This window comes from Microplitis mediator, chromosome 6 (assembly GCF_029852145.1).
Source record: "Microplitis mediator isolate UGA2020A chromosome 6, iyMicMedi2.1, whole genome shotgun sequence".
Classification (NCBI taxonomy): Eukaryota; Metazoa; Arthropoda; class Insecta; order Hymenoptera; family Braconidae; genus Microplitis; species Microplitis mediator.
This window is the reverse complement of record NC_079974.1, coordinates 20,472,650-20,486,460: the sequence shown is the minus strand read 5'-3', so window position 1 is coordinate 20,486,460 and position 13,811 is coordinate 20,472,650. Positions and strand designations below refer to the sequence as shown.

The 13,811-nt window shown below is 25.7% G+C and overlaps 2 protein-coding genes across 2 annotated transcripts; both read left to right on the top strand.

Moving 5' to 3' along the window:
* Positions 1-6,035: 6,035 nt before the first annotated feature.
* Positions 6,036-8,167, top strand: LOC130669406 (magnesium-dependent phosphatase 1-like). Its single transcript, XM_057472299.1, has 4 exons — positions 6,036-6,195; positions 6,304-6,361; positions 6,436-6,654; positions 7,315-8,167. Exons 1-4 carry the CDS (start codon positions 6,138-6,140, stop codon positions 7,481-7,483), a joined length of 504 nt encoding a protein of 167 aa, XP_057328282.1. The 5' UTR covers positions 6,036-6,137; the 3' UTR covers positions 7,484-8,167.
* A 1,252-nt stretch (positions 8,168-9,419) lies between these two features.
* On the top strand, positions 9,420-13,549 carry LOC130669922 (zinc finger CCCH domain-containing protein 15 homolog). The gene is made up of 7 exons (XM_057473076.1): positions 9,420-9,599; positions 9,745-9,940; positions 10,035-10,276; positions 11,543-11,746; positions 11,828-12,002; positions 12,088-12,294; positions 13,290-13,549. The coding sequence occupies exons 1-7, from the start codon at positions 9,531-9,533 to the stop codon at positions 13,400-13,402; spliced, it is 1,206 nt and encodes a 401-aa protein (XP_057329059.1). The 5' UTR covers positions 9,420-9,530; the 3' UTR covers positions 13,403-13,549.
* The last annotated feature ends 262 nt before the right edge of the window (positions 13,550-13,811 follow it).

The window sequence follows — 13,811 nt, the reverse complement described above, 5'->3', positions numbered from 1 at the left end:
TAATAAATTAATTATATATAATAAAATAAAAATAAAATTCATTTTTGTTTTATACACTGATTGTGTAAGTTATTAAACAATTTTTTTTTTATTTTCTATTCAATTATTTGTATTGCAGTACTAAATAAAATTATTGATGAAATAAATTAAAATAAATAATTAATTAAACCATAGGTATTATGATATCGAACTATGTTACTCTGGTGAGCGTCCACGTCGCCCTGGCAGGATCGAAATTCATTTATAATTAATGATATTCATACAGGAGTAAAAATTAAAAAAAAAAAACTAAATAGATATTTAAATTTTCATTACAGTAATCTCCCATGCAATTCGTGAAAAATAATAAAAAATTGTTTAAATAAATCTCATGTGTCAAGAATTATTTATTATCGTTATTGTTTTATTAATTATCAATAAAAAACAAATATATACGTTATATATTTAGTATGTATGATTGTTAATTTGTCTGTTTGTGCTTTTATCTATAAAAAAAAATATTTATTATTTTTTTTTTTGTGACATTCCGATTATTTATTAGATAATAATAATAAGTGCGAATGTAGCAGACATAAAACGAATTTAAAATTATAAATAAATAGAGTAAATAATTTGAAAAATTAAATTTAAAAAAAATGCGCATTTAAAAAATTTAAAAATTAATAAGTGCATTTTTTAAAATTATTTTTTTTTTAATTATTTATAATTTTAAAGTTGTCTGATGTCTGCTACATTCACATTCATTAATTATGATAGTAAAGTTATCAGACATTTGAAATTAAAAAAATTTTTTTTTAACAGATCAATAATGAAAAAAAAATATTTCTGAAAAAATGCACATGTCGGAAATTTCATAAACTATACGTGCAATTTTTCAAAATATTTTTTTGTTAAAAAAAATCCAATAATTTTTAAATGTCATGTTCCTAAAGTTAGCAGACAATTCAAAATTTTTGATTTTTTTTTTGAACAATTAAATTTGAAAAAAAAAAAACGAAAAATATGCACATGTAGAAAATTTGAAAAACTACAGGTGCAATTTTTTCAAATATTTTTTTTCTTCTGGTTTATCGTCTAAAAAAAGATCCAAAAATTATTAGACGTCTGCTAACTTCAGTATCATTTAAATGTCTTCTAACTTTATTGTCATTAATTAATTATGTTATTAATTACGAGTGTGAATGTAGCAGACATCAGACAAATTTAAAATTATAAATAAATACAGTAAATAATTTAAAAAACAAAATAAAAAAAAAATGCACTTATTAATTTCAAAATTTTTTAAATGCGCATTTTTTTAAAATTTTATTTTATTAATTATTTAATCTATTTAATTATAATTTTAAATTTGTCTGTCTGCTACATTCACACTCATATTAATTTAGAAGTTAAAAAAAAGTTGGAGTTCGCAAAAAAAATGATAAGTAATAGAAATTTATAAAATTTTAAGTGAATATAATTTAAAAATTATTTATTGATATTAATTCGTGAAAAATTAGTATAAATTATGTAGACAAAAAAAAAAACACACCAGCATTATGTGTTCTATTTACACGACTAAACAACTGTGATTATAAAAAAAACCAACGGTTGTTATTTACATAAGAACACAAGACAAACAGACGAATTATTACGTGTACCTGTCGCAATTGTGGTAAAACTTAAAAAAATAAATAAATTGACTAAAATCAGAGTAATAAATAATTGTAAATAAGCTATTAATTATATTTAAATTAATAACGATATTCATTGGAGATTATTGATAATGATTATAATGTTTATTTATGGAAATAAAGATTAAAGTAACACGACACTAAAATTAAATCCCTTGCTCCGAAGGGGTAATTAATTATTTATTATTTTACCATATAATCAATCATGATGTGACCCCTCAATAGAATCCTGTCTCCGAAGTAATTATTCTTTATATATTATTAAATGTAGTATACTTAAAAATATATTCAAAAATGTTTTTTTTTTAACCGATGAATAAATAATGCTTTACAATTTAAAATACGCAGAAGGCATGTTCATAAAAAATATATATATATAATTAAAATGAATAAAGTAAATACTAACGGAGACAGAGTCTATTAATAATAATAATGTCAAAGCGAGAGCAAGGCCTTTTGTACTAAAGTTTAAAATTCTTTGATATTTTTCAGATTTAACGCGAAATAAAATTTTTATTTGCGAGAGATTTTATGAGAAGCAAGACAACGGCGTTAATATTTATCATTATTATTATTATTATTATTATTATTATTATTAATTTATTTTTATGATCATAAAGTAATAAATTAATTGGATCGCCACTTGTCTCGCTACTTTGTAAATCCCGCGAAATTTTTAAAAAATACAAAAAAATGAAAAAAAAAAGTTATCCTTGACCTTTTAAAAAAATTAATAATTATTGTCGTATTTAATAAGACGTATAAATTAAACATAATAAATACGTTGATCTTTTATGGTGTATTTTAAAAATATAATTTTGAATAATCGTCACACGCTTTGTTCATTATTATACGTGATATATATTAACAAAATTAATTATTTATAATAAAAGTAAACTGTGCAAAATAATGATAATAATATTATTAAATAAAATAATAAACTTAAATAAAAGTTATTGAATACGGTTGAATAATATTGTCAAAATGATTGGTCTTATGAACGAAGCGTCGCTACGATTTTTTAATTTTTTACGGCCTTTGTAGCCAACTCTCGGACTGATTACGTAAATTTTAGAATTAAAAGACATCAAATAATATTTAAATATTATCATTTTTAATAAATAATTATAATAATAAATAATAATAATAATAATAATAATAATAATAATAATAATAATAATAATAATAACGATATTAGTTTAAAGTTATCCCTGGTGGAAATTTTTCGGAATTTTCTCTGAAAAACTCAGTTCTATCCCTGATTGAACAACTGAATTCGAGCGAATTAAAAATTTTAATTCTGTTATATTCTGTCGAATTCTGCAAACAGAATTCAACTGAATTGAAAATTTGAATTTGAATTAAACAGAATGAAACCGATTTAAAAATTTCAAATTCGTTTTAATTCAATTTAATTCGGATTTAGAACCAGAAATTGGAGAATTATTTTCGAATTAATCAGAATTAAACCGAATAGAATTATTTCAATTCGTTTTAATTCGGACAAATTCTGGTTTTCCTGCCGAATTAGACAGAATTCATTTTTAAATTAGGTACCGAATTAACAGAATTTATCTGAATTAAATAGAATTAAAAATTTAATTCTGTTATATTCTGTCGAATTCTGCAAACAGAATTCAACTGAGTTGAAAATTTGAATTTGAATTAAACAGAATAAAACCGATTTAAAAATTTCAAATTCGTTTTAATTCAGTTTAATTCGGATTCAGAACCAGAAATTGGGGAATTATTTTCGAATTAATCAGAATTAAACCGAATAGAATTATTTAAATTCGTTTTAATTCGGACAAATTCTGGTTTTCCTACCGAATTAGACAGAATTCATTTTTAAGTTAGGTACCGAATTAACAGAATTTATCTGAATTAAATAGAATTAAAAATTTAATTCTGTTTAATTCGATCGAATTCAGTTGTTTAATCAGGGTAAAGTTCGAAAGATTTTTCAAAAGTTATAAAGACTTTTTCAGAGTTTTTCCAGAGAAAAGTCGGAAAAATTTCCACTAGGGATAACATAAAAATAATAATCTATATTTAATATTTAATTCGTTGCTACGCTTTTCAGATATCGGAAAAATATGTTTATTAACTCATGTTTTAATTAAAAGAAATAAATATTTTTACGTTGTTTGTTAATGTATATATATATACATATATAGATTCATATATATATATATATATAAATTAAAGTATATAAATATAATTATAAAATATATAAATGCATAAAAATATACGCTCTGTCATTTAGAAATAATAATATAGATTTTTCAGAGATAATATTATTCTGTTGTTTTTTTTTGTGCTCGTAAGTTAGATCGTTAATAAATAAACTAGTATAATTATTTAAAATAATAATAATTATTATTATAAATAAATGATGATACATAAAAAATAAACAATAAAAGCTGCGTAAAAATAATAAAAAAAATAAAACAATACACAATAATACGATTGATAAATATATTAAGTACTTTGGCTGGAAAAAATGTTATTAATCCATTAATAAATAAATCCAAATCACAATATATATTAAAATTATCGAAAAAAAACCACCGGAGTCTTGCTTCTGTACGTGAAATATAAATTATTTGAATTTTTTTGGGCATTTAAATAAAATTGACAATGCGGAAGCGCTTGTTGAATTTAAGGATATATATAATATATGGTGGCGCTCCTTATGACGAATCGATAAAAAGTAATACGTATTATTATAATTATTATTAATTTATAATATTAATTATCTAAATGAATTAATTTATTTATTACAAAATTGTATGAAAATTTTGAAGTAAAAAAAATTTTATATATAGTGTTTTTTTATAATCTTTATTTATTTAAATCTAGATAATTTTTTTTTAAATATTAAATTATAGATGGCATTGTCATGCTCATCAGCCAGTTGCCGGGAACTCGGGATTCCTCGGGATTATGGAGACTTTAGAAGTGGGGTGTCAAACTTTAATTAACTGCCGATATTTTTAAACAAAAGACACTAAATAAATAGGAAAAAAAAACATAATCAATTCTGTAATTTAACATATTTTTTATAACCTCCTCAGTCCCGAGGCATTATTTTGTTTGCTATTTAAATAATTTTTTATAAGTATACTTATAGACCTTTTAAGAAGCAAAAAAAACATATTTTATAAGCCATAGTTATTTTTATGGCTCAACAAACATCGGCTAGTTGCCAATACTGACAAAATTGTTCCCTGTACGGGACCTCATAAAAATATTACAAGTCCATGATTTAATCTAGGTTTGTCCTTGCAAATTTACAGAATTAAAATTTTTTAAAGTTCAAGAATTAATCTAGTTTTGTCTGCCCGTAACGCAATTATTTTTTAAAACAACAGATCAAAAACAGATTAAAATTTTAATAGAAGTTCAATAGCAAGCCAAGTAGCCCAAATACAGTCCAGTTAGACTAAAATCAGATCAAATTTTTCGACCTGGGGCTCCTGATCATCACATAACGTAATGCGATTCGTTTTTCAGTTTAAATAATACTATCAACACCCGGGGAAAAAAAATCATATATGTCAATACATGATCATATATGAATCATATATGTCCATACATAATCATATCTGTTCATACATGTTCATATATATTCAGACATGGCCAAAATTCATGGATGTTCATATATGATCATATATCATTTTTTCCTGGGGAGAAAATTTGAAAAAACACCGTTTTTAACTTTTTTAATCTTAGAACAAATGTACTCCAACCACCCAAGTAGCACAGAGACAACTTTAAGATGACTTTAAAAAGGACAAGACAAATTTTTTTTTGTCCTAAAGTCATCTTTTTTGGTATAAATACGACATGCAAATGTTGGCTCCGACGACAGAGAAGAGTTGTGTTGTTTTTCCTGTCTTATTTCAATTAAAAAGTCATTTAGATGACTTATTTTACCGCTATTTTATCACTATTTGTAATCTACTTTTTGTCGTCACTTCTGTTACGTCTTTTAAGTAGACATTTTTTCGGTGACATAAATTTCTGATCGTTTTGTCAACATATAGATGCCTTTTCGATATGTCAAAAAGTAGCCTAAAAACTGATATCTTATAGATGTCTCAAAGGCAAGTATGCTCCTTGGACAAGTATATTCTTTTGAAATAAAAATAAAAATTCTTAAATCAAGAAAATATTACTCAGTTGAAGTATACATGTACTATGATTAAGAATATTATTCGTTTGTATAGTACTGAGTAAATTTTTGTTTTAACTTTTATTCCAGCCCAGTACTTTGTGTGCAAATTTAAATTCAAACACAACTCCATGAAATTCAAATTCAAATTTTTCCCGCATTTTCTTATCCGCTCCCTACTTTATCTACATGACACCAGCAAGTATTGAAATAAAACATGGCGACTAGCCAGTAAACTCATCTATTGCAAAAAAAAGTTTCCAAATTATCTGCAAATAAAAAACAAAATGGCCGCAGAAAATAATGAAAATATTAAAAAACCTAAGATAATCGTCTTCGATCTCGGTAATTACTTTTAATTATTTTTATTATAAACCTACACATACAGGTATACAATACATAACATATATACATGTATATTTACGTATTATTAATACAAATTAATTTTTTTAGATTACACTCTGTGGCCATTTTGGATCGACACTCACGTGACTCCGCCATTTTCTCGAAAGTTTGTGCCCTTTTTAAAATTACTGTACTCATTTTTTATAATCATTATTATTCAATAGGTTCATTTATTTATAGACATGACTCTATAGTAGACGCACAAGGCAAAAAAATAAAATATTACGAGCAAGTGCCAGAAATTTTAGAAAATTTGGCCAAAGAAGGCTTCGAAATTGGCATCGCCTCGCGTACTTCCGAAATAAAGGGAGCATATCAATTACTTAAATTACTAAACTGGGATAAATATATCAAGTATACGGAAATATATCCTGGATGCAAGATTACGCACTTTAACAAGTAATTAAATTATTAATTACTCTAATTATTTTTTCGAATTTTGACAATTTTTTGTAAAATAACAACGAAGGAGTTTAATTAGATATCAAAAAGAAACTATTGAATGGAAAAAAAGTGTCGAATGATTTTTTCGTAGGAAATTTCGTTCACTACAAAAAAGTACTCATTACTTTTTTTCACAAACTCAATAATTTGGCCGTAATTTTAATTAAAAATAAATAAAAAAAATCAATTGATGAGAACAAAAAATAAAAACACCCCCAGAAACAGATGTTTCGTAAAAATTTCATAAATAGAAACAATTTGAACCGCACTGCTTACACTCATAATGCAGCTGTATGTACACATCTTTTTCTACTTCAGTGGCGTATTACAATTCAGTTTCCTTTTTTTTTTTTTTTATTATCTAACTTGTTTCATTTTTTATATCTAATGTCTAGGCGCCGTGAGTTTACGGCTCGTCGGACCGTTTACGGCTTACTAAATGCATCCATGTCTATCTCAACGAACAATTAACAAAAAATCTTTGGTCATTAACCCACACATTCAGTTTAAACACAAAAAAAGAAAACTATACATTTTTTAAATTATAAAAATAAATCAGACGTAACAGAAGTAATAAAAAAATTTTTTTTTAACAAATTAATTATTTAATTACAGGATCAAAGAAGCATCAGGAGTTGATTTTAAAGACATGATTTTTTTTGATGATGAACGTCGCAATATTGATGACCTAACGAAAGTAGGTGTGCTGTCAATTTACGTTAAAAATGGCTTGAACAAAAATGAAATAAAAAATGGCCTAGAACAATTTAAATCTCGTCAATAACAATTTTGTTTAATTATTTAAATAAATTATTTATTAATCAATTATAAAGAAAATTTTATTTTTACGTAGTGTCTAAAGATACAGAAAAAAACCTGTGTTCGGGATAGCCTACCGTGTGGCACGTTATTGTGCCACACGCTTATCCCTTATTCTATCTCACCTATTTCTGTACACTTATCCACGTTGTTATTTTTAATTGAATAACATTTTTCACTACTATTAGAGTTATTATTATCATTTACTTTATCAGTATGATAAAGGCCCGCGATAAAATCCGCAAGGAAATTGACGGCAAGTTTTTCTGTAAAATTACATTCAGATGACGACAGTAGATTTGCATCAACTTACACGCAAGTATTATCCAGCGGAGGCTTGCCAGAAACTTGTCAATAAGTTGGCCGAAAATGTTTTACTGCAGAACTTGCTAAGCAATTATATTGATATTTAAATTTAGAGTGTGGCTATCAGGGTTGAAGTTAACTTGCGGTTAAGGGGTAACGGTAAAATAAATACTTATCTTTTTACACTGATAATAATTGTAATGGAAAAAATTATAATGACAACGGTATTAATTACAGTAATGATAATAATAATTGTTATTGATCAACATAATGATCAATAAAACTTTAAAATTGTAACAGAAGCTTTAATTGTAATTAATGATTACAACTATGAACAATAAATAATATCTTACTTAATAATGATTAAATTATTCTCCGCGAAACATCGATAGTAAATTTTCATCATTTATTTTGATATTTGTTCCTATTGTTAGTTTATAATTTAGAGAATTTTAACGGAGGCTTATAAGGGGATGTCTGGTACGAAACTCAAAAAAGTGGTTAAGGGGGGAAGATGTTTGGACTCAGTAACTCCCGATTGAGGGGAAGAGGCTTATGAAGGGCAGGCTTATGACGGGTAGTCGACTGTAAATTTAATTCACGGGCAAACACTGGAAACCTAAAGTAGAGTCTTTAGCGTTTTTTGAAACCTTGTCAGAAGGCTAGAAATTTCGTATTTTAAAAAATTCAAATTCGTCGCCAAGAAAAATTGTTTTAAAATTCTCATTTACTCTACGAGTGCAACAAAGAAAGTCCCGTTTATTTTTCTGAGTGTGAGAAAGAGGTCCGATAGCGTATCCTCTTAAGGCTGGGCCGTACTAAACGAATTTTTGAATTTTACTTTTCTTTTAATTTATTGATCAATCGTTATTATAGGAATTTTTATAGCTTCCGAAAAAATTTGTAAGACAAACTTTTTTGGAAGATTTTCACCATTCGAGTGACGTAATTATTAGGGTGGGTTGAAAAAAAACTTTTTTTTTGTTTTTCTTAGCATGGGGATAGAATTTGTACCTTATAAAAAAAAAATTTTTAAGAAAAAAAAAAATTTTTTACTCAACATTTTGAGGTGGCCCAATCGTTTTTAAAATAAATAATTGATCAAACGGGGTAGTCCCAAAGAAAAAAAAACATGGTGTTCTAGAATCTATAGGGTGTCCCCTTGAAAGCTAATTGAAAGTCAGGAGTTGAAAAAAATTTTTTCCTATTATTTTGGTAATTTAAGTAAAAAATTCAAAAATGAAAAGCATTTTCTTTTGAATTAAAATGAAAGTGAAGTAAAAAAAATCACATTCGACAATTATTATTTATAAGGTACAAATTCTACTCCCATGCTAAGAAAAACAAAAAAAAAAGTTTTTTTTCAACCCACCCTATTAATTATTCAAAACGCAATTAGAAAAGTAAAATTTAAAAATTCGGTCAGTACTGCCCACCCTGAAGGCGGCTATCAGGGTAATTTAAAAATAATTTTAATTGAGATTTAAAATTGTGCAAGTAGATGGCGCAGTAATTTATTTTTAGTCACTGTCAGTAAGAATAATAGATGTAAGATGTCATTGATGACATTTTTTATTGGTTATCCAAAAAGTAATATGGTTTTTTCCAGCTATCAGCTCACTTTCCACTAAGATCGGCACAAAAAAACGTGAATGATTATTTAATTATTATTTCACAAATATTGTAATTAAAATTCATAACTCAAAATGCCGCCAAAAAAGGCACCGGCTCCGAGTAAAAAAACGGAGCTGAAGAAAAAGGAAAAAGTTATTGAGGTATTTTTTATACTCAATAATTATTACACGTTTACTATTTTTTTTTTTTTTACGTTTACTATTCAATTAAATATTAAACATATTTCATATATTTATTTTTTATTATCATTAAATAATAATATTTTTTTTTTAATTTTTATTTAAGGATAAAACATTCGGATTGAAAAATAAAAAAGGGGCGAAACAGCAAAAATTTATACAGCAAGTAGAAAAGCAGGTGAAACCTGGAGCTGGATCCAAAAAAGATGACCCTAAAAAACTTGAAAAAGAAAAGAAATTAAAAGAGCAACAAGAGTTGGCACTATTATTCAAACCTGTGCAGACTCAGAAGGTTGAAAAAGGTTTTTATTTATTTTATTTATTTGTTGAATTTTTTTTTTAATAATCGTACTTTTTAATTAATTAATTAATCAATCAATGAATTAATTATTAAAGGAACTGATCCCAAGTCTGTAGTATGTGCATTTTTCAAACAAGGCCAATGTGCCAAGGGTGATAAATGTAAATTTTCTCATGACTTGACAATTGAACGTAAAGCTGAAAAAAGATCACTGTATTGTGACATGAGAGATGATGACAAAGAAGCAGATACGATGGATAAATGGGATGAAGATAAATTGAAAGAAGTTGTGGAAAAAAAACACGGTAGTGGAGGAGTTAGACCTACTACAGACATTGTAAGTTAAAAGTTTAAATAATAGCTTGAAAATGGTTTCCTTTCCAGGCTAGTCACAAAACTTTCCGCTGTTTCCAAGCTCCAAGAGCTCGAAAATTTTATTATTTGACAGTTTTCAAGCTTTAAAAAAAATTACATTGAGGGTAAAAAAAATTTTGTTCACAATTACTTTAGATTTGAATTTCATGACGGAACTCAAATCGTGACATAAATATGAATCGTCATAAATTTGCTCCAACTTTTCGTCTAGTAAATTGGTATCGATTATAGAACTAATTTATTACATCTTCGAATTAGACTTGGGATGACTTCGATAACAACTTAACTGAATTAAACCTTTTGTAGAATTTATCAATTCAAAAATTACCGGTAAATTTTTTAAATCAAGCACTTCATTTACGTAAATCAGTTTCGATTGTAAAACTAATTTATTTATTTTTATTTATTTACTAAAATTTTTAGGCCCTGAAGCCTTAGCTCTCTAAGGGTCTTACAATGAATACAAAATGATAAATATATATAGAGAGGCGCAAAAAATAAATTTCATAATAATAATAAAAATAATAATAATAATAATAATAATAATAATAAGTTACGCTGTCTCAAAGTAAGTCGATCAAAATTATAATTTGCTGAGTACAAATGACCGTAGTTCATAGAAAAAATTTTGAATGTACAGTAATTACAATCATTGATAATCTTTATCTATAAAAAACATGTAACATTTTGATCGAAATTCGTTGTAATCAATAATAGTAACAATTTAGTGAATTAACTTCGGATCACTTGGGTAAAAATTTGACTGAGTCATAATTTTGACGTGATTCTACATGGTGGCCATATTTCTGGAAAACCTGAAAATGTTAGGGAATTATAAATATACTGGAGAAGTCAGGGAATTTCGTCACAAAGCTGGAAAAATTTTCACTTTCTTTCTTCTGACTAAAAAAATCCGAGAAATTTACTTTTCTGTCAAAACTGTTGAAAAAGTGACGCGGCGCAAATGCGGTTGTAAAACCATCTTGAAATAAAATTTTTAAAAATTGATTCCAATAGCGAAAAAATGAAGCAATTAGAAAAAAAAAGTCTTAGTAGAAACCAATCGCCAGGATCTTCAAGCTATTAACATATTGACAAGTTAAAAAATTAAAAACATTAAATTTATACATAAGTAATGAACTAATAAGTTTCACTATATTTATTTATAAAAATTAAAATGTTTTTTTTTTTTTAATATTATTTTACATAAAAGTAAATATCTTTATAGATTTGCAAACATTTTTTGGAAGCCGTCGAAAAATCAAAGTATGGATGGTTTTGGGAATGTCCTTCAAAACTAAAATGTATCTACAGACACGCGTTACCGCCAGGTTTTGTTCTTAAAAAAGATAAAAAAAAAGAAGACAAAAAAGATGAAATTTCTCTTGAAGATTTGATTGAAAGAGAACGAGCTAATTTGGGACCTAATCAAGTAATTATAATTATTTCATTGACTTTAGTAATTAATAACTATTTATTTTTAATAAATTATTATTTTATTTTGTTTTTATAGACAAAAATAACGCTTGAGACTTTCTTGGCTTGGAAAAAACGTAAGCTCAGAGAAAAGAAAGAAAAAGCTGAAAAAGATGAAGAGAAAAAACGTAGTGATTACAAAGCTGGTCGACAAGTTGGTATATCAGGTCGTGAAATGTTCTTTTTCAATCCAGAACTTGCTGCAGGAGATGGTAATTATTTATAATTCATTAAATAAAAAATAATTTTTAAATAAATTTTAAATATTCCATATATTAATTTAAATAACTTACACAGGTATTGATGATGGTGATGAAGCTATTGATAGCTATGCATTACACGAAGAAGATACTGAAAATATTGAATACCGTGAACTCGATATGGATCAATTAGCAATGGAAGCTAGTGAATTAGATACAGCTGGAATAACAATTGCTCAAACTGATAGATTAAAGAGTACTATTAATGAACCTAATAATGACAAAGTTAATGGTGAATATTCCGGTAAGTTTTTTTAATATATTTATTAGACTGATTAAAAAAAATCGACTATTTTTATTTTCAAAAATCGTATCGAAAATAATGTTCGAGATGACAAAAAAAAATACTGTCAAAGTTTGAGCTCTTAATATTAATATAACATTTTAAGGTGAGTGTAAAGGTAGCAGACATAAGACAATTTTTAAATTACATATAAAAAAATTAAAGAATTAAATTGATATGAAAAAAAAAAAATTAATGTACTGAATGTAGAATTTTCTAAAAGGCAATTTTTTAATTTTTTTGGGTAAACAATTTCATTTTATTATTTAATAGTATATTACACACCTAGGGAAGTAAAGTAAGAAATGTCTCAGATCACATGTAATGTGATCGACTCGGCCAACAAACATGTGGTCTGAGGCTTTCTTATTTACTTCCCAAGGTGTGTATTCTATTTTTCTCCTCGACGGAGGTAGAAAGCGGCAACTTCGTTTTGCACAGCGGGACAAAAGTTGAAAAAGCTTTCCACCCGGAGACGATAAAAAATTTAAAAAGTTGTCAGATGTCCGCCAACTTTACTGTCATCATTTTAAGAAAAGTCTGATAATTTCGATGAAAAAGTCAAATAATACTTAAATTTACCGTGAATCCAAATTTGACCTTGAATAACTTTATAAAAATAAAATTTATCAAAAAATAATAAGATACTTTTTTTGTAGAGCATCAAATTTCCTACAAAATTATGTATTGGTCTCTCTGACACAATAATCTGCTGATGAGTTATAAAATTCCAAAGTTTGAAAAAAATTTTTCCATTGTTATTTAAATAGAAAATCGAAATTGTGATGAGGCAGTTGTTAATATTAATATTAAGAGCTCAAATTTTGACAGTATTTTTTTCGACATCTCAAACATTATTTTCGATGTGATTTTTAAAAATATCTGATATTTATATAAATAATTAAATATTTATTAATTTTAATAACAATAAAAAATTTAAAATTTTTTTGTTGCAGTCACTGTAGTTGGAGAAGGAGCGACAGCATTAGCTATCAATGAAAATCTATTCACAGAAGATGATTTAGAAGGTTTAGAAGATGAACTCGGGGACCTGGACATGGAGGAGTGATCCAGATGTCCCAACAATGTCTTCTCAATATTTTAAATTTTATTTTAATTAATTCGTATCAAGTATATCATGTAAAATACATAAAGTTAATTAAATATTGCCTGAGTATTTTTTCAGCTGATCATATTATACGCAATTTTAAAATTATTCTTTTATTTTTTCATTTTATTCTTGTCCCTTACACATTTTCTTATTGTAATACTTAATTAATATGCTTTTAAATGTTTAATAATAAAGTTTAAATATAATTTTAATTAGTTAATTAATAAGCAATTAATTAAATTTTAATTTAATAATCAATTATTATTTTCGTAATTTTTTTATTTTATTACAAATTATTTTTAATTGAATGATAGTAAAGTTAGCGGACATCTGACAATTTTTAAAACTTTGAAATAATAAATTAAAA

Coding starts and splice junctions, on each gene's coding strand:
- LOC130669406 (XM_057472299.1), top strand. CDS start 6,138: ATGGCCGCAGAAAATAATGAAAATATTAAAAAACCTAAGATAATCGTC. Junction 6,196..6,303: donor GATAATCGTCTTCGATCTCG/GTAATTACTTTT, acceptor TAATTTTTTTAG/ATTACACTCTGTGGCCATTT. Junction 6,655..7,314: donor AAGATTACGCACTTTAACAA/GTAATTAAATTA, acceptor ATTTAATTACAG/GATCAAAGAAGCATCAGGAG.
- LOC130669922 (XM_057473076.1), top strand. CDS start 9,531: ATGCCGCCAAAAAAGGCACCGGCTCCGAGTAAAAAAACGGAGCTGAAG. Junction 12,003..12,087: donor AGAACTTGCTGCAGGAGATG/GTAATTATTTAT, acceptor TAACTTACACAG/GTATTGATGATGGTGATGAA. Junction 12,295..13,289: donor AGTTAATGGTGAATATTCCG/GTAAGTTTTTTT, acceptor TTTTTGTTGCAG/TCACTGTAGTTGGAGAAGGA.